Raw genomic sequence first — 19,768 nt, 5'->3', positions numbered from 1 at the left:
CGGCTTATGGAGTTAGTCCATTGTGAGGGCCTTTGCCGCCTGGGCGACCATGGCCTAGTTGTTGCTTCTCTCCAGGGCCTCGGCAGTGTTGATGTTCTCCGTCTCACAGGAGTGAGACGTCTGGATGTCGCTGCGGATGGAAAGGACTCTGTTTGGAGCCGGCATCTTCAAGAGAAGATATGTGTGGTTGGGGATCGCCATGAATTTGGCGAGAGCTGGTGTCCCTAGTATGGCTTGGTAGGAAGTCTCGAACGGGGCCACCTCGAAGATGATGGACTCCGTGCGGTAGTTGTCCCGGGTGCCGAAGGTGACGGGGAGGGTGACCTTGCCAACCGGAGTTGAACCCGCACCCGGGATGATGTCGTAGAAGGCCTGGTCTGAAGGAACCAGCTTGGTCATGTCAAAGCCATGTCCTCCAGAGTCTTGGAGAAGATGATATTTTGGGCGCTGCCCCCGTCGATGAGTACTCTGGCCAGACGGATCTGGCGTATCACCGGGTTTACCACGAGCGGGTAAGCACCTGGCCTGGGTAGATGGACCCAGTGGTCGCATCGGTCGAAGGTAATGGGGATTTCCGACCAGCGAAGAGGTTCAACCGGGTGCCTGAACACCGAGTTGACATCGCGATTGTGCAGCTTGATGCTGCGCTTGCAGGATGGGGCGCTGGAGCCTCCGAAGATGATGTTAACCACCCGTTGCTCCTCCTGGAAGGTGCCGGGTGATCTTTTGCCCTGCTGTTCCTCCTCGTCTCGCCTGGGTGAGCGATTTCTGCGGCCGCGGCCACGGGAGCTTCTGGAGCTACCCGGTCTTTCACGGTCATCAAGCCTGGGCCGCTTGGACTCCTCTGGAGCGACGCTGTTGGAGAGGGCCACTTGGAGTCGAGGAGCCTATAGAGCTCCTCCTGGTCGAGGGAGGTGTGTCGCTGAGGTCGGTCGGCGACAGCGACGGTGTTGTCGGGGCCATGCTTGCGGTCGCGGGCCTTGGACGACTCGGCGCGGTCGCGGTTCTTGCCGTGGCGTGGTGGACGATCCCCGCTTGGGCGATCTGGGTCATCGTTCCTTTGGCGAGGGCGATCGGCAGGCTCGCGGCGATCCTTGTAGCGGCGATGTGCACGCTCGGCGTCCTCCATGTCGGCGTGCTTGTTGACGATGGCCATCATGTCAGAGACGGTCTTGGGGTTGGACTCGAACATCTTCCTCCATAGTTCGATGCTATGGAGGCCTTGGTGGAAGTGGTAGATCACATCCCTGTCATCAGCTTCCGCAATTGTATTACGATTAGCAAAGTACCTTTTGATGTAATCACGCAAGGACTCGGAAGGCCGTTGCGTGACGCTGCCCAGATCCCATCTGGTTTTGGGGCCCAGGCAGGCTGCTTGGTAGTACTAGACGAAGGCGGTGCAGAGGTCCTGCCAGCTATTGATCAAGCCAGCAGGAAGGGACTCGAGCCCGTTCTGTGCTTGCCGGCTCATCATCACCGGGAAGTAAGCCGCCATGATGTCGTTGTTGCCGTTCGCTGCTCGGACGGCGATGGAGTAGGTGTGCAGCCATGTATTGGGGTCGGACTCGCCATCGAACTTTTCGATGCCGACCGGCTTGAAGGTCGCGGGCCACTGGATGGCTCGCAGCCTGTCGGAGAAGGCGGAGAAGCCATCCAGGTCGTCTGCCAGGTCATAGTCGTCGTCGCGGGGTCGACGATCGCGTTTGTTGCGGATGTGGTCGGGTGCGCCATGCTCGTCGTCGTAGCGGCGACGTCGTTCCTGCTCGGCGTTGTCCCGTTGGCGATGGCGATTGTCGATGCGGGGTCGAAGATCTCGGCGGGCGAGACGGTCGTGAAGGTCGGGCTGGTCAACCTCTTCATCACGATGATGAGGACGCACCGAGCGGTTGGAGCTTGATTGCCCCCGGTGGTTGCAGTAGTCCCTTCTCAGGCCCTGAGCCTGGGTTGCTGCGACATGCAGGCGAGCACGAGCTTTTGCAATCTCAGGAGTTTGGGGTAGTCCCTCAAATACCTGGAGGACGGCGGCCATGTTGGCAGATGGCGTGGCGAAGACTTGGTGACCGTCGTAATCCAGGACGAACTCGTTTTCGAGGTTCTTGGGCCTTGGCGGTGACGGACGCCTCCGTGCAACCCTGGGGTTGCGGCGCTCGGTGTTCTCGAAATCTTCCTCGGCCTGCAGGATGACTTTCTCGTTGGCCCGACGATCGGCGCGGAGGCCATTGCGGTGAAGACGTTCCGCCCGCTGTTGGTCGTCCTCGCCAGTAAAGGACTCGGAGTCCACCAAGACGACTGAGATCTGGCGCCGGCCGTCGGGGTTGCTGCGGTTGGGCGGGAGGGTGAAGACGGCTGCCTGGTACCCAACCTCAGTAGATGAGGGTAGATCAGATTGGATCTGATCCGAGTCAGACTGGCCCATACGTACTCGGATCTGATCCGAGTAGACCGCGGAGTTGTTGCGAAGCCCGTATGGGAGGATAGCCGAGCCGCCTGGATGACCCAGCACAGTCTCGCCGAGTTGGATGCACTCGGCAAGAGACTTGGTGACGCGATCTATTCCGGAGATTAGATCATTGTTGCAGATGACCGGCCGACGTGTTGCCCTGGGGCGAACGATCGGAAGTTCGTTGATGTCGAGTTCAGAAACTCGACGAGTGATGGAACTTTGAGTCGTCAGATCAGATCTGACGCTGGTGGAGTTGCCGCTCTCAGTGATCGAGGGGCTGGTGGGTGGGTTTCGAGGAACTGTAGTTTCTGGGAAACTACCAAAGGTGAAGGCAAATCCGGCGGCGGCCTACATCTAGATGCTGACGTTGGCGGAGAAGAAGACGCCGAATCTTGCTGCCATCGAGCTCGCTGTAAGGACTCCTGAGAAATCTCCCCTACCTTGCGCGCCAACTGTCGGATTGCTTATCCGGCAAGTTCACCAGGGGTATGCCCGGCGGTAGATTTGTAGGTGAAGGAGGGATTCCGGAGCCAAGAACTAGATGGTTGTGAGTTGACGCTAGGGTTTAGACAGGTTCGGGCTGCTCGGGAGCGTAATACCCTACGTCCTGTGTGGTGTGTATTGAGCTTGATGTTGATGCTAATGCCGATGAGATATGGATTCTATGGGTCCCCTCACGGCGCCTTTATAGGCCAGGTGCCGTGGGTTACAAGTAAGGAAAGAGATCTACTCGGGTTGTTACATGGAATCAGGTCGGTTGAGATCCCTAGATATCTGGAATACATATCCGCGCCTTGATCCTGATCCTCGGAGGAACCTTTCGACGTCCAGCCGAGTGCCTGTCCGCCGGGTAGTCGTGCAGAGTAGTCCTGGCCGAGTAGGTACCTAGTCGGGAGATAACTACTCGGCTGGGAGGTACCCGGATGTACCTCCGTCAATGGCCCACCGGCCCACAATGACGGCTGGCGTGGGATCAATGACTCAGGCCCGGGCTATCCGTCTACACGGGCGGACACCCACAAGAGCGGGCCAGGGCTCCACCGCCGCCGGCGGCCCAAGGAGATCCTTTTCCTTCCCCACGAAGACACCCGCCCGGTAAAAGATTTTTACCGGGCGGGAATCCCAGAAGATTACGGCGCACTGCCGAGCCCGGCGCAAAGCCCGAGAAGGAGCGCGGCTTCCCCGTAAAAGCATCATGATTACGGGGGAGCCGTGCGCTCAGACGGTGGAGAGAGCCGGCTGTGGAGGCTTATCCCTGAGCCATGTTCCATCGGACAGTAAATGGGCGGTGGCTGAGCCCGCCACCATTTACTGCACTTCATATCAAGGCAACCCCGGGTTGGCCTGAGCCGCCTTCCTGGGGTTGACCCGGGGTCACCCCGGATTACCCCGGGACACCTCGGGGCGCACCCCGAGGGGCTTCCCACCCCGGGATGCTACAGTCTGGGCACATCCCGGGTGCATCGTGGCGGGCCCGACAACCTGTTTACTCAACTGATAGGAGACAGGATGAGCTGGAGGACGGCGCCCACCATGCGAAGGGGAGCATTCACACAGTTAGAGGCATGCAAGGGGTCTATAAATAGAAAGGTCCTAGAATATGTAAGGGGTTCAGATCCCAGAACGCCGATAAGATAACCAATCACAAGAACACAGGACATAGGGTGTTACGCCACAGGGCGGCCTGAACCTATCTAAAAACCACTGTCTCACTCTTCCCTCGAGGAAGCCCTCGCTACGTGTTACATCTCTGGCTGAATCTCTAAATGGGGGTTCCCACGAATCCCTGCTAGCGGTACTTACCCACCGTCAGTGACCCTATGAGGTATTAATTGTCCAAGTTCTATTGGGATTCGGATTGATTTGTTCGGATTTCGATTAGAATTCCGGACCGTGGAATCATTACTTGCTTTAGAAATATTAAATAAGTAGAGATAAGAAAATAAAATGATTTTTTATCGGTAAAGAAATGAGCTCGGAAGACACTACGAGTAGGAAGCAGCGGTCAACAAATCTAGAAATTCCACTCGGCATTGCCACGTCGCCACGTCAGGGCGGCCCCGAAGGCAAAGCACGCGCGTGGGCATAGCGGCCTTCCTCTGTCGCGTCCTTCCGCCCGAAGGACGCGAACGAAAGCGCACCCCCCCCCCCCCCCCCCCCCCCCCCCCCCAAACAGCCTCCACCGCACACACTGACAGGCTCCCGACGCGCCTCCGCCGGCCGCGCGCGGTTGCCCTGCCCTCTCTCCGCCGCTCCTCCACCGGTTTCTCCAAGTAAGTCCGCCCTGCCTTTCTCGCCTCGCACGAATTCCGGGTCGATTTCGCGCTTAATCGAGCCCCAATCCGTCGTCCGCTCCACGCATCCGATCCGTTCGAGTTCGCGATCCACCCGACCCCTGTTCGAAGAAGCGAGCGAGTGGAGTGGTAGTTCGCTTCTCTGCGTCCGTGTGGTGTCCTTCGAATCCAATCCGTTCGCCGGTTCGATTTGTTTTGCCTTCCTCATTTTCTTGCGCGAAAGATTTAAAAAAACGTATTGGGGGTAGTTTTGTTCTGACCAACTAGCTAGGCTTTCGGTTTAGTAATGAAGACGGCTCTTGGTGTATTGGATCGGGAGGATCTTGAAAGTGAGGTTGGTGCTGTTCTTGTAATTTAGAAGAACCTGACTGAGGCGATACTGATCTTACCAAGATTCCCTGCTTGGTTGCGTGTATTTTATTACTCGATGATCCTTAGAGAAGTAGAGATCAGATAAGTCATGGATGCTAGGAAGGAATGGCAAAGTGCCTAGTTAGGATCATCCGTGGAAGCAACCCAGGAAATTTAAGATTTTTATGTCTCTGTTTATGTAACTCTGTGTGTTCTTGTTAGAAATCTAGGCAATTTTCGGTATATTTTAATTCCAAAATTAGATGTATAAACTAGCAATATTTCTATGACTTTAAGGAGTAAAATAAAACATGTGTACATGTTTATACTTATCACACATATAAGCATAAACAATATAAATAACCAAAGTTTCAGGGAGTACCCTAAAGCGGGGCCGTTGCCGGAGGCATTGGCTGCGCTGTTACCAACTGGAGTAGACATCTACTCGGTTGGCCTCAGTCGAAGTAGTCGAACTAAATCGGTGCAGGAAGAAATTCGCAGTGCAGTCCCACGAACGGTCACCAAGATGTAGTCGACGTAGTCGTTCGGCCACCAGAATGTAGTCGACGTAGTCGTTCGGCTCGTCCACCAGGAAGTAGTCGTACAATCGGGCAAAGCCTTAGTATTTTTGAGCAGTCACGCTAAAGCGTTACCCAAAAACCTGATTGCCCGCCTATCCCGTGCAGGATCTCAAGGCGAGCAAGGTTTCGGAGGCCTGCTCACGCTAATTCTGTGCGCGCAGAGATTAGCGTTGGGGAACTCAATTGTTGCAACTGGAGAGGGAGAAGAGAGGAGCCGAGTTGCCTCAGTGCTCTGGTGCAGGATGGATGAGGGGCATGGCACTCCTTATATAGTGACTCAGGTGCTCAGGTTCGTTGAACCTGGACACCATCAGAGTCATTTAGGTGATGCTGTTATGGCCATTAATTACAGATTTAATTGCACGTTTAATCGCACGATTAATTGCTGTCAACGGCAAAATAGCCATCACATCACACCGCGCCGCGCCGCACCGCACCGCACCGCCCCGCCGCGCCGCGCCGCGCCGCGCCGCGCCTCGCCTCGGCCTCGGCCTCGGCCTCGGCCACGGCCACGGCCACGCCACGGCCACGGCCACGGCCCGGCCCGGCCCGGCCCGGCGAGGCGAGCGAGCGCGCGCGCGTGTGGTTCACCGTCCTCCTCTTACCGGCTTCACAAGTGGTGTACAAGAAGTCCACCTTTTAAGTCGGTTGAGATCCTCCTTAATTCCCGGTACGGAATTAAACATTGATTCCCTAGCATTAATAGTGGGCTTTAAATTCTTTTAATGCTTTAGAATAAATGGGCCAAGCCCATTACTCCAACAATCCCCACCAAGAAATTCAAGCCACACTAGAAATACCCTCATTCTCTCATTGATATACCAGTATTCGACAGAGACTGTTAAGTTGAACTTCCATCTAGGACAAAGGCTACACTTATTCACAACTGTGCAATGGACTATGCCTTGAATTGCCAGTTTTGTGCAAACAAGTTTGACCAGAGCCCTACACTGGTACTAGGCTGCAAAAGCATCCCCGCGGTTTGGAGCTTATAAGTCATACTCCAGGCCCTTCATGAGTTTCTAGAGAATACCCAATTCTCATAGACCATGACCAGTGGTCAAACTCATATAGGTGTGTTCCTTTCAGATGTTCTGTAGGACAACATCTTTTGTTTCAAGAAAACAACTCATTTGTTTAAAAGAAACCACCTGGCACACATTAAGGTATAGACCAACCTGCCATACAGATTAGAAGAGAAATGCACCTTATACACGGAATGAGCCCTTTTCACAAAGGTTCTCTTCTCACAGTCAGACTTTAGTTTTGTTTCACCATCCTAATTCACGGGATCTCCGATCACATAGGACAGGTTTCCACTATAGAATGACTCACGTGGGTCTCAAGCCCAATTCCATAGATGCATTGTCTATCACATTTCGTGAAAGACCCTTTGTAAACTGATCTGCCAGATTTTTAGCCGTCTGAACATAGTCCAGGGCTATAACTCCGGAGTTTCTCAATTTTCTGACAGATTTCAACCGCCTTTTCACATGTCTAGATGACTTCATGTTATCCTTTGAACTATTCACCTTGACAATTACCGTTTGATTGTCACAGTTCATTATGATTGCCGGTAACGGTTTTTCAACTATCGGCAAGTCCATAAGGAGCTCACGAAGCCACTCAGCCTCAACAGTGGCGGTATCTAATGCTGTGAGTTCTGCTTCCATAGTTGACCTCGTTAAGATGGTCTGCTTGCAAGACTTCCAGGAAACAGCTCCACCACCAAGTGTAAACACATATCCACTTGTGGCCTTTATCTCATCAGCATCAGAAATCCAATTTGAATCACTATACCCTTCTAGTACCCTTGGGTACCCGGTGTAGTGAATTCCATAGTTCATTGTCCCCTTCAGATAGCGCATTACTCTTTCAAGACCCTTCCAATGATTATCTCCCGGGTTTGAAACAAACCGGCTCAGTTTGCTTACAGCAAACGAGATGTCAGGTCTTGTAGCGCTCGCTAAATACATTAATGAACCAATGATCTGAGAATATCTCAGCTGATCTCGCATTATCCTTTTGTTCTTTCTAAGAATTAAACTGGCATCATATGGTGTTGAGACAGGTTTATAGTCGCTATAACCAAAGCGACTTAACACCTTCTCCACATAGTGAGACTGTGTAAGAATCACCCCACCATTGATCTCTTTTACCAGCTTTATATTAAGGATAACATCAGCTTCTCCCAGATCCTTCATCTCAAAATTTTGAGATAAAAACTCTTTGACTTCCTTAATCACATTAAGGCTAGTGCCAAAGATCAGTATGTCATCCACATACAAGCACAAAATCACTCTTTCAGCCCCACCATAGCGATAGTACACACATCTGTCAGCTTCGTTCACAACAAAGCCGGCAGAGGTCAAAGTTCTATCAAACTTTTCATGCCACTGCTTAGGCGCTTGCTTGAGACCATATAAAGATTTTAACAACTTACAAACCATTTCTTCTTGACCCTTTGATACAAACCCATCCGGCTGATCCATATAGATCTCCTCTTCTAACTCTCCATTGAGGAAAGCCGTCTTAACGTCCATCTGATGAACGAGAAGACCATAAGAGGCTGCCAAGGAAAGTAACACTCGAATTGTGGTCAATCGGGCAACTGGTGAATAAGTGTCAAAGAAATCTTCTCCTTCTTTTTGTGTATAACCCTTGGCCACAAGCCTAGCCTTGTACTTTTCAATAGTACCATCTGGCCTAAACTTTTTCTTGAACACCCACTTGCATCCAACCGGTTTACATCCATAAGGACGTTCAACGACCTCCCAGGTTCCATTAGACATAATAGAATCCATCTCACTCCTTACTGCTTCCTTCCAATAGTCAGCATCAGGAGATGAATATGCCTCTTCAATGGTTCTGGGTGTATCATCTATGAGGTATACAATGAAATCATCACCAAAAGACTTTACAGTCCTTTGTCTCTTGCTCTTTCTCGGAGCATCATTGTTATCCTCCTCAGGATTTTCTACAAGTGTATGTTCATTGTGTTCTATCGGCTCAGCAGAGCCATCATCCTTGATGAACTCTTGCCTAGATGAACTTGTTTCATCTCTCATGGGAAAAATGTTTTCAAAAAAATGTAGCATCTCTGGACTCCATTATAGTACCAACATGCATGTCAGGTACTCCAGATTTCACTATTAAAAATCTATATCCAACGCTGTGAATAGCATAACCTAGAAAGATACAATCCACAGTTTTAGGTCCAAGCTTACGTTTCTTGGTTATTGGCACACTCACTTTTGCCAAACAACCCCATGTACGTAAGTATGACAGTGTTGGCATTTTCTTCTCCCATTCCTCGAAAGGAGTTATCTCTTTATTCTTTGTAGGAACACGGTTTAGGACATGACATGCAGTCAATATAGCCTCACCCCACCATTCCTTGGAAAGTCCCGCTGTATCTAACATGGCGTTAACCAAATCCGTTAGAGTGCGGTTCTTTCTTTCGGCAACCCCATTTGACTGAGGTGAATAGGGAGGCGTCCTCTCATGAATAATACCATGTTCCTCGCAGAATAAAGTGAATAAATTTGAGAAATACTCGCCACCACGATCTGACCTAACTCTTTTGATCTTTCTCTCAAGTTGGTTTTCTACTTCAGCTTTATAGATTTTAAAGTAGTGTAAAGCTTCATCTTTTGACTTCAACAAATAGATGTAACAAAATCTAGTACTATCATCAATCAAAGTCATGAAATATTTTTTACCACCTTTTGTCAACACTCCATTCATTTCGCACAAATCGGAATGAATTAATTCTAAGGGTGCCAAGCTCCTTGCCTCCGCGGTCTTATGAGGCTTACGAGTTTGTTTTAATTCAACACATACATGACACTTAGAATTTTTGACAAAAGTGAACTTTGGAATTAAGCTCAAATTAGCTAAGCGCATCATACAACCAAAATTAACGTGACAAAGCCTCGAATGCCAAACATTTGTTTCATCAACGTTAATAACATTGTATGCAATTTTATTACAAACATCTGACAAAGAAAGACGGAACAAACCTCCGCTTTCATAACCTTTTCCAACAAAAGTACCAAACTTAGACAAGATACATTTATTAGACTCAAAGACTAATTTGAAACCATCTCTACACAGTAGAGAGCCGCTGACTAAATTCTTCTTGATGGTGGGGACATGCTGCACGTTCTTCAGCTGCACGGTCTTCCCCGAAGTAAACTTCAGATTTACCGTACCAACACCAAGAACACGCGCATGTGATCCGTTCCCCATCAGCAAGGAGGAAGTCCCGTCGGTCTGGTAAGAAGAGAACAATGAAGCATCAGCACAAACATGAATATTAGCACCAGTGTCAACCCACCACTCGGGTGAACCAAAGACTGAAAGAACAGTAGGTAATAAATTACCGTACCCCGAAGTTCCTCCAGGCTCGCTAATAACCATGTTGGCGGAGTCGTTGCCTTTGCGGTTCGGACACTTTGCAGCAAAGTGATCCGTACTAGCACACACATAGCAGGCTCCCGTCTTTTTCTTCTTCTTAAAAGTGGTTGTCTTCTTAGTCTTTGGTTGGTTCTGCGGTGGCTTTTTCTTGTTCTTATGGGAGTTGTTCTTCTGAACAAGATTGGCACTTGAAGCACCAACAACTCCTTTCCCACGTATGTCCTTTGCTCTCGCCTTCTCCTCAACATCAAGAGTCCCTATGAGTCCATCTATTGTGAACTCCTGTCTCTTATGTTTTAGAGAAGTAGGAAAGTCCCTCCAAGAAGGTGGCAGCTTAGAGATTATACCTCCAGCCACAAACTTATTGGGTAACACACATGGGGACTCTTTGCTGCAATTTTTGAGATCTTTTGCCAGAGTATGTATTTCATGAGCCTGTTCCACTACAGAACGGTCTTCGACCATCCTGTACTCAAGGAACTGCTCCATGATATACAACTCACTCCCGGCGTCAGATACTCCATATTGAGCCTCAAGAGCATCCCACAAAGCTTTGCCAGTTGGCAGCCGGATATAAGAATCCACCAGGTTATCACCGAGAACACTAATGATCAAGCCTCGAAAGAGGATATCAGCCTCATCGAACGCACTCCCTTCCTCTGGAGAGAATTGTTCAGGCTTACCCTCTTTCACATGGATCACTCTCGATAGTGTTAACCACAGTATAAGCCGCTCTTGCCAACGTTTGTAATTTGAACCATCAAAAGGTGATGGTTTGATTGATGCAGCAAAGCTAGATACCGAAAGCCTATTAACATCATCAGGTTTTTGGATTGTTAGAAATCTAGGCAATTTTCGGTATATTTTAATTCCAAAATTAGATGTATAAACTAGCAATATTTCTATGACTTTAAGGAGTAAAATAAAACATGTGTACATGTTTATACTTATCACACATATAAGCATAAACAATATAAATAACCAAAGTTTCAGGGAGTACCCTAAAGCGGGGCCGTTGCCGGAGGCATTGGCTGCGCTGTTACCAACTGGAGTAGACATCTACTCGGTTGGCCTCAGTCGAAGTAGTCGAACTAAATCGGTGCAGGAAGAAGTTCGCAGTGCAGTCCCACGAACGCTCACCAAGATGTAGTCGACGTAGTCGTTCGGCCACCAGAATGTAGTCGACGTAGTCGTTCGGCTCGTCCATCAGGAAGTAGTCGTACAATCGGGCAAAGCCTTAGTATTTTTGAGCAGTCACGCTAAAGCGTTACCCAAAAACCTGATTGCCCGCCTATCCCGTGCAGGATCTCAAGGCGAGCAAGGTTTCGGAGGCCTGCTCACGCTAATTCTGTGCGCGCAGAGATTAGCGTTGGGGAACTCAGTTGTTGCAACTGGAGAGGGAGAAGAGAGGAGCCGAGTTGCCTCAGTGCTCTGGTGCAGGATGGATGAGGGGCATGGCACTCCTTATATAGTGACTCAGGTGCTCAGGTTCGTTGAACCTGGACACCATCAGAGTCATTTAGGTGATGCTGTTATGGCCATTAATTACAGATTTAATTGCACGTTTAATCGCACGATTAATTGCTGTCAACGGCAAAATAGCCATCACACCGCGCCGCGCCGCGCCGCGCCGCGCCTCGCCTCGGCCTCGGCCTCGGCCACGGCCTCGGCCACGGCCACGGCCACGGCCCGGCCCGGCCCGGCCCGGCGAGGCGAGCGAGCGCGCGCGCGTGTGGTTCACCGTCCTCCTCTTACCGGCTTCACAAGTGGTGTACAAGAAGTCCACCTTTTAAGTCGGTTGAGATCCTCCTCAATTCCCGGTACGGAATTAAACATTGATTCCCTAGCATTAATAGTGGGCTTTAAATTCTTTTAATGCTTTAGAATAAATGGGCCAAGCCCATTACTCCAACAGTTCTAACAATAGATGTAAACCATGGAATTTTATGTTTCACTGCGCATACTGCTTCTCATTTTCCTCCTCCATGATGATCTATTGAAAATAAAGAAAAACAATGGTTTGGTATTTCTTTGCTTCTAGAAAAATCATCATCATTACTGTATTACAGTCAAACTGGTAAGCTGAATGCGCCTACCTGCTTGGTTACATCTCAATGACTGTAGTTGCTTACCAGCTACAGACGATTGTCTTGATTTGCAGCGTCGCCTTTTTTCCTCAGTGGACGATGGGCAAGCAAATCAGTTTACATATTTTGGACTGTTCTGTAATTGGACGTTGACTTCAATTGAATAGCTCATACTTCTGAGAGATGATCTGTGCAATTTCTCATTATCTTTATGTTGCACTCTTCTTTCATGTGCTGGGAATTTTTTGTTTATGATGAAATGCCTGAGATCAAGCAAAAGTGTGGGAAAAAAAAACTTTCTGCCTTAGCAGCGTCATAAATAGCTCTGGTATACTTACCTGTGTTTTATGTCACGTCTGCTATCGTCATTGATTTGTTGCCCACAATTATGTCAAGTCGATTAATATGGTCTTGTTAACATTTTTTTTACCTCTCTTTGTTCTCTGCAGCCATGTATAATAACTATGGGAACCCTCCTGGGATGCAGATGCCACAGCAGAATTCTCAGCCGGGCCAGTTTAACAATCCATTATATGGTGCAAGCTCAGGTCTAATTAGATCTGGGCTAGGAGTATATGGGGAGAAGTTCTTGGATTCTAGTTCAGAATTCATGCAAAGCAATGTAAGGAGTCTCCAGTCAACCTTATCCTTGATATTTTCATTCCTTTGCATTCTCTCTAAATTATTGGTCCTGTTTTGCGCAGATCAATAGATACTTCTCCAACCCGCAGTATTACTTCCATGTGAATGATCAATATGTCAGGAACAAGTTGAAAGTTATATTGTTTCCATTCTTTCACAGGGTAAATCATCTTTCCTAATAACATTGCATGTAAAACTGGTTTGTTGATGGTCTACTGACTACTGAAATAAAGTTCTGTTTCCCCATTATTCGTGCAGGGGCACTGGACTCGGATAAGTGAACCTGTTGGTGGGCGTTTGTCCTACAAACCTCCAATCTATGACATAAATGCACCAGATCTGTACATCCCTTTCATGGCATTTGGAAGCTTCATCATTCTTGCTGGTTTTACATTAGGTTTCATGGGAAAGTGAGTTGTTGACAGTCAACCTTCAGTTGCCAAATGATTATGACCGAATGTTCCTAATTTGATGTAACCGGTATTCATGCAGGTTTACTCCAGAAGCTATAAATCTGCAGTTTTCCAGGGCACTCATTGGATGGGCCTTCCAGCTCGTGATACTGAAAGGTTTGCTCTACTCAATGGGCGGTGGTGAGGTGCCACTTCTCGACTTGGTAGCATATGGTGGCTACTTATTTGCCGGGCTATCCCTTGCTGTTGTTGCAAGGCTCATATGGGCATACTCGTATTACATCATGATGCCATGGATGAGCCTGTGCATGGGAGTGTTCTTGGTGAGGACAATGAAGAGGGTGCTTTTCACAGAGATGAGAAGCAGCGAGAGGCACTCATCGCGACAGCATTACTTCCTTCTCTTCATGGCAATAGCACAGTTTCCCCTGTTCTTCTGGCTTGGCAGCATAGGTGCATGATACAGTTTCCTGTTTGTTTTAGTTTTGCGGTTCACATTACAAGTGATATTTAAGTATTTAAATGTGTTGTAAAAATAGTTGGAGAATTGATCTCAACAACTGAAGCAGTTTGAGCATCAACAGTATGTTATTGACCGACTGTATAGATCAAGAGTGCTGCTTGTGAAGTTATATGTGATGCTTCCCAGACTTAGTTACTGCTTTCAACAAGTTTTTATCGGTAGGCCTCTCTAGTTTTGTGCCTTTTAAACTACTTGCTATAATTCCCTGTCTTAAATTGAAAACTTTTGAAATATTTCTAACGTTAACATTAAGAACACCTTAAGAATATTTGGGCGCTTACTGCTGCCTCCATCCCAAATTATTACCGCCTTCATCCCAAATTATTAGTCAATTTGATTTTTCTAGGTACATAGATATTACTTTGCATCTAGATACAACCCCTTTAGATAAGAAATATAACAAAAACTATACACCTAGAAAAGCTAAAACAACTAATAATTTGAGATGGAGAGAGAGTAGATCATAAATTTATAATTAATAGAAAACTTGGATTCTTTAAACTTGGTGAAATTGTGTACGTTTGTTCGGCCCACGTTAAACTTAGAATGCTGCCTGAGCTGTCCCAGCAAGTTAATCCTTGGGGCTGTTGCTATTGTGTCAGATTAGCAGATACACTTTACGTGGAATAAATTGATAACACAAATATCAAAATACCAACCATAATGCTTTCGACAAAATGGCACATTGCCAAACAATATTTTAGTAGTCAGTAGTTACAAACTAGAAGCCAAACAAACATTTCAGATTTTCCATTTTCACATGCAAAAGCACAGATGCATTTCAGTCGCCATTGGTGAACAACCAAATTCTAATAGACTTCGAAGTATTCAACAGCCATTGGGGATCCGTCAAAACATATATCACAGCAGAAGTAGCAGGAATTTGAAATCATGTGCCAGGTGCCCACGTTGCAAGTAAAATGGTAAGATAATGTGAATGGTAGAGGAGAATTTGTCATCTTAGAAGCCCGGCATTCCTTGTAGGCTGCAAATAAAATTCTAGTCAAACGTTACATTATTATATCAGCCGCACTTCTTTTCATCATCATCATAATCATATTGCATCCGCCATCTTGGTTACTGACTTGAGGTGGCTTGCAAAGACCCATCAAGCTTCGTATCAGCTAAGACCGCTTGTTGATCATCCTCTGAAAGAGAAAACAATTCAGTTATAGGCAAAGGTAGATACAGGTTAAAACTGTAAGAGCTAATTTAAACAGCAATGTCAGAAACTAGCGCGACAAAATGATTGCAGCTCCAAATATTGACGCATCAGCAAACAGCGTTGTAAGGTACCTCTAAAAAGTCATGAGTAAACAGATAGCTGGTTTCATAATTATTTTTATTGTTTGTTTATTTTAGCAGAGCAATGCATATCATAACGTCAATCTTTGATATCAAAGAGAACAGAAAAGGTGATGCAACAATGCTATTCAAAGATGGAACCTGTGCAGCACATGAAATGCAAAAATATGTTTCCTTCTCAATGGAACCATTGGGGGGGGGGGGGGGGGGCGGGGGGGATGGCTAAACATCGCACTAGGACAGAACATGGCAAATTTCTGGTACTAACAACTAGTGCAGTGAAACCAGTCCACAAATCTCTTAAATTTCATTGCACCCTTGGTACGCTGTTCTATAGAACCCTCTCAGCATGTTTCAGGTACATTTCCTCAAGCAGTTAAACGTATAGCATAAAGTACCAAGTTTCCAAAAAGCTGAAGCTATAGTCAACAACATCAGAGCTTTTTGGGATGGGCTAGAGATGAAACCCAAAATGAGTGACTAATAGATAAATATTAATAGCAAGCTAAAACTGCAAAAGAACTGAAGGTATAGCAGCAGAAAAGTTCTTCAAGAATCTAATGTTGTGGACACATAGCACTGCCAGAAAAAATCAATACCCTCAAGTTTGCACATAATAGTTATTACCACGAGATAGAACAATTTCTAATTTGGATATCATTGGCTAAGCTTGGATATTGATCTAGATCCTTGATGTTAATAAACAATTTAACAAACTAACAGGAATACATTCACAGTTGAAAAAGAGAGATACATATCACAGGGCACCATGGACCTGTTGCTATTATTGTCTTTAAGAAGCAGCAGCTGCTGGTACATTAGTACTTACTGATTACTGATGCATGAACAGGATCATATTGGTTGCTGACACATAATATTTGCCACATACTATAACATAACGGTGCAACCAAATTATTTGGAAATGATTAAACCCAAATTAATCACTTCCCAATTGGTTTCAACTAACCAATGTTTCAAATTCGAAATTCCAAACCTTTCAGTACTATATCCATAGAAATCTTTGTCATTATCACATTATTAGGCATTTTAAGAGGAATTAAAAATTATTTATGACATACAAAGCATGAAGTCAATATGCTAGGTCATTGCTACGGAGTACAGACCCAAGTTAAAAATTAGTTAAATTGTGAGCTGCAAGAAAAATTCGAAACAATGGTTCCAATTTCTGGAACAACAGAAGGGGAAAAAATCGGAGCCTGCATCAACTAAATTCTTTTCACAAAGTAGTGCATTAAGAACCTCAAATGCGACAGCAACCATGTCAATTCACAGAAATATCGCAATTGAGAACCCTAATGGGAAATACAAAGAATCTAAGCACAGTTTTCAGAGTGACTATTTACGTAACAAAACATGCATAGTTCACATAATACGAAAACAGACTGGAACAGCACCACCCTGATAATACGCAAAAGAAACTTGGCCCTTTGGTTCTCCCTCCAACATTCAAAAAAAAAAAAGATAAAAATTCTTTGTGCAAAACATAGAGATACAATAGAATATAAAAATGGCTTCATCCATATTATTTATTCCCTCCGTCCCTAAAAGAATGTCACTCTAGAAAAACTTAAAAAAATATCAAAAGTGTGAACTGACCTTGCTTGCCCCTATTTGTGAGCTATATTTGGCACTTAAGTGACTGCCGCATGCACATGCGGATACTAAATGGGGTAGCACTGACAAGAATTGTTGGAAAAATTTTGAATCACAAAATGACTTCCGTAGAGATGGAGTACCAAATATAAAAAGATGATATCGATTATATATAGTTTTCAAATAACGCAATAATTTTTCCTTCTCTATCCAAATAAGCATGTAAGAATTGAGTCCAATATCAGAAACAATATCCTAAGTTCCTAGTACAAATCCAGACCTAATACAGAATTACAGATTGAGCAAAATACTTGAAGAAAGCCGCAGCATGTAGGAAATTTGATTGGTAGAATGATTTTCAGTCAACCCTACCCCCACCAACACTCTCACCCACTCACCCCAGTACCCCACCACTAACCCCCTGTTTAGGATGCATAATGTCCTTTTGTTGATGTTACAGGGTTTTGGGAAGAGGCTACCTATATCTTCCACAAATAGCCCTAACTCATATATAGTATAGTACATAAAATGAAATGACTTTGGTAAGAATAGACTAATTTTAATATGAGCATGTGGTCATCTTGTGTTTTCACTTAATAGTGTGTATTAAGTCTACAACATCAGATGAAACAGAATTGAGGGGATATTTCAATCCGAACTCAAGACAAGAATCTGGAACTAGCCGAGTATTATTCCTTAGTCACCAATCCATATTTAAATCCATATGATGAATGAATCTGATCCAAATCTGCTTTATACAATGGGTGCAGTTTGGTACTACTGCTGTCCAATCCTTTTGAATTCCAAATTACACCCACAAAACAGGCACGACTAGAGAAATGCAGAACACAGCATCCAACAATCAGTTTCAAAAGATTGCCACCTTACTAGTTAGTCGATAGAAACTTATGACGATGACAAATTATAACATCTCCTAGCACTGAAAAATGAATTTGACTATTGCTACAGAGAATATATGACGCTTGTGTGCCCACATTAAACCACTAAAGTGCAAAAGTCCAAAAAAGGTGAATAAGTTATCTGCATACTTCAAACCTACGAAACGATGTATATATTTGTAGGAAACAAGAAGTTCACACACCTCACTGCTGAGCCAGAGCGCCACTTAAGGTGGTCAAAGTGCAATTTATCTTTGTGCCAACGTCCCAAAATCACAATCCCAACCAGGGCAGCTGCAACCACCACAGACCAGATAGCATTTGTTTCCTTCGCTTGGTGATACAGGCATGTCATGTGCTTCTTCAACCAGCATTTACATGAAGCACCAGCATCATGGCTCTTCCTGTCTGCAGGCTTTGAAGGCTGGCCCGATTTTTCATCAGAACCATCACCAGCCTCATTGTCATCATCATGAGCAACAAAGCCATGCCCATCATCTTCAGCGTGAGATGAACCATACCCAGGAACATCATCTCTCATCTCTGCATCATCAACTGAGAGGTTTCTCCCTTCATCATAGAACTGAACTCTCTCAGACCCAGCATCGTTCTTGATACTATAACCTTCCACACTGGTACTAGCTTCCTGCACATCTTTCTCAGGCTGTATCTCATCAAAACTGGTCTGTATTGGCAGGTTCTCGTGCTCACTGGGCGGAAACACAAAGTGATCAGACATGAGCAATGCGTTGGATGAACAGCGCTCTTCATTAACAGGCTTTGGTTCCGTTCCAGCAGGCCCGGGCGCTGCTTCATAGGCAGATGCTGTGAGAGTCACCACCTCCCAGTCTGCCCCACGGGGGGTGGTTCCCTCTCGCACCTCTTTTTCGTTATCAGCCATCTCCACAAATCTGATGTGTCATTTATTGAGAGGAAAAAGAATCAGCAATTAGGTTTGCAGAAAGATGATGTGATTACATAAAAAACAGATAGCCAACACTACATTACAAAGCAAGTCGCGGTCATCAAGCCTTGCGAATAGGAGACAGGAACTGGATGGTGTTCATACATTGACTCATCGAGAAGCAAACATTACAGAGCTAGCGAATTTCACACTCCTGAACCAACTAAGGTGATTTGACTAGGACTAAAGCACAGCTATAGCCTATCGGAGAAATCTGCTCTAGGGACTCACCATCAACAATCCAATTTTAGCCTGAGAGGGTCTCCAAAGAAGAAAAAACGATCTAATCTAAGAAACACGAATGCTAGAGCCGCTGGCAATCCAATCTATCATCGTATCCACCCACATCTTAGTACCTCACTCACGAAACAGACGAACTTGACCAAGAGGAACCATGAACGGCGACAGCTTACCGCTGACATCGTCCCTTAAAGCCCCCAAACCAAACCAGGGGATTATAGCCACCAAATCAGATGCCCCCCCAGCCCCCACGGATCTCGCGCGCTCGACGCTCTCTCAAGTACAGGAACAGTATGGACGGACTGGTCGCCGCAGCAGCGGGAACTAACCCGCAACTAGGACTTCACAGCAGCGAAGGTTTTGGACTCCAGGGGTCTCTCACGGACGCCGCGGGCTACACAGCACAGCAAGCGAGATCAGTTGAAGCAAGGCAGGTCGGCAGGGCTTACCAGCAGAGACGGGTCTCCGGTAGGGGAGGCGGCGGAGAGCGAGAGGGTGCTGGGCGCCGTGTGCTCGGGTTGGTGGGAGGGAGTTGGGGCCGGGAGGAGGAAGAGGTGGGAGGGGATCAGATCAAACCGCCATGGGTGGGAGAGGCGGACAAGGAAGCAAGGGAGAGAAGTGGTGGGAAGGGTGAGGGGGGTGGGGTACAGGACGCTGGCAGGCGGGGCCCGCGGTCCCTGGGTTAGGCTCACGCGTGCGTGCGTGCTTGCTTCGTCCTCCCAAACCGGCCAGCAGCACGTAGGCGGCCTGGAAACGTTATCACGCGTCTTCCCAATACACAAAGCGTAAAGCCAGTATGTTTACGCTTTTCCCGTTCATTGGTGCCTTCCTGCTACCCTGATGAGTCGTGGTTCGCGGGGCTGTTAGTATCACTAGAACATTCTTCATCATAATATGTTCATAAACATTATAACTTTTACAACATCATCGATGTGATAACGTGGCAGCACGTTTATATATTTGTTCATGTAAGGAACATGTCCCCGTTGTATA

The 19,768-nt window shown here is 46.7% G+C and overlaps 2 protein-coding genes across 3 annotated transcripts; one reads left to right on the top strand and one right to left on the bottom strand.

Annotated features, from left to right (window-relative positions):
- The first annotated feature begins 4,609 nt into the window (after positions 1-4,609).
- On the top strand, positions 4,610-13,893 carry LOC120681549 (protein YIF1B-B-like). 2 transcript variants are annotated; one of them, XM_039963067.1, is made up of 5 exons: positions 4,610-4,716; positions 12,625-12,797; positions 12,880-12,978; positions 13,076-13,227; positions 13,310-13,893. In XM_039963067.1, exons 2-5 carry the CDS (start codon positions 12,627-12,629, stop codon positions 13,689-13,691), a joined length of 804 nt encoding a protein of 267 aa, XP_039819001.1. In that variant the 5' UTR covers positions 4,610-4,716; positions 12,625-12,626; the 3' UTR covers positions 13,692-13,893. The 2 variants fall into 2 exon arrangements, with proteins under 2 accessions (XP_039819001.1, XP_039819002.1); XM_039963068.1 differs by lacking the exon at positions 4,610-4,716 and adding an exon at positions 4,771-4,920.
- A 506-nt stretch (positions 13,894-14,399) lies between these two features.
- Positions 14,400-19,496, bottom strand: LOC120681551 (ATG8-interacting protein 1-like). The gene is made up of 3 exons (XM_039963070.1): positions 19,225-19,496; positions 17,775-18,482; positions 14,400-14,901 (listed from the first exon to the last, which is right to left on the bottom strand). Exons 2-3 carry the CDS (start codon positions 18,470-18,472, stop codon positions 14,895-14,897), a joined length of 705 nt encoding a protein of 234 aa, XP_039819004.1. The 5' UTR covers positions 18,473-18,482; positions 19,225-19,496; the 3' UTR covers positions 14,400-14,894.
- Between the last annotated feature and the right edge of the window lie 272 nt (positions 19,497-19,768).

This window comes from Panicum virgatum, chromosome 7N (genome assembly GCF_016808335.1).
Source record: "Panicum virgatum strain AP13 chromosome 7N, P.virgatum_v5, whole genome shotgun sequence".
Lineage (NCBI taxonomy): Eukaryota > Viridiplantae > Streptophyta > Magnoliopsida > Poales > Poaceae > Panicum > Panicum virgatum.
The sequence above is the reverse complement of the archived record's forward strand: the minus strand, read 5'-3'. Positions and strand labels throughout refer to the sequence as shown.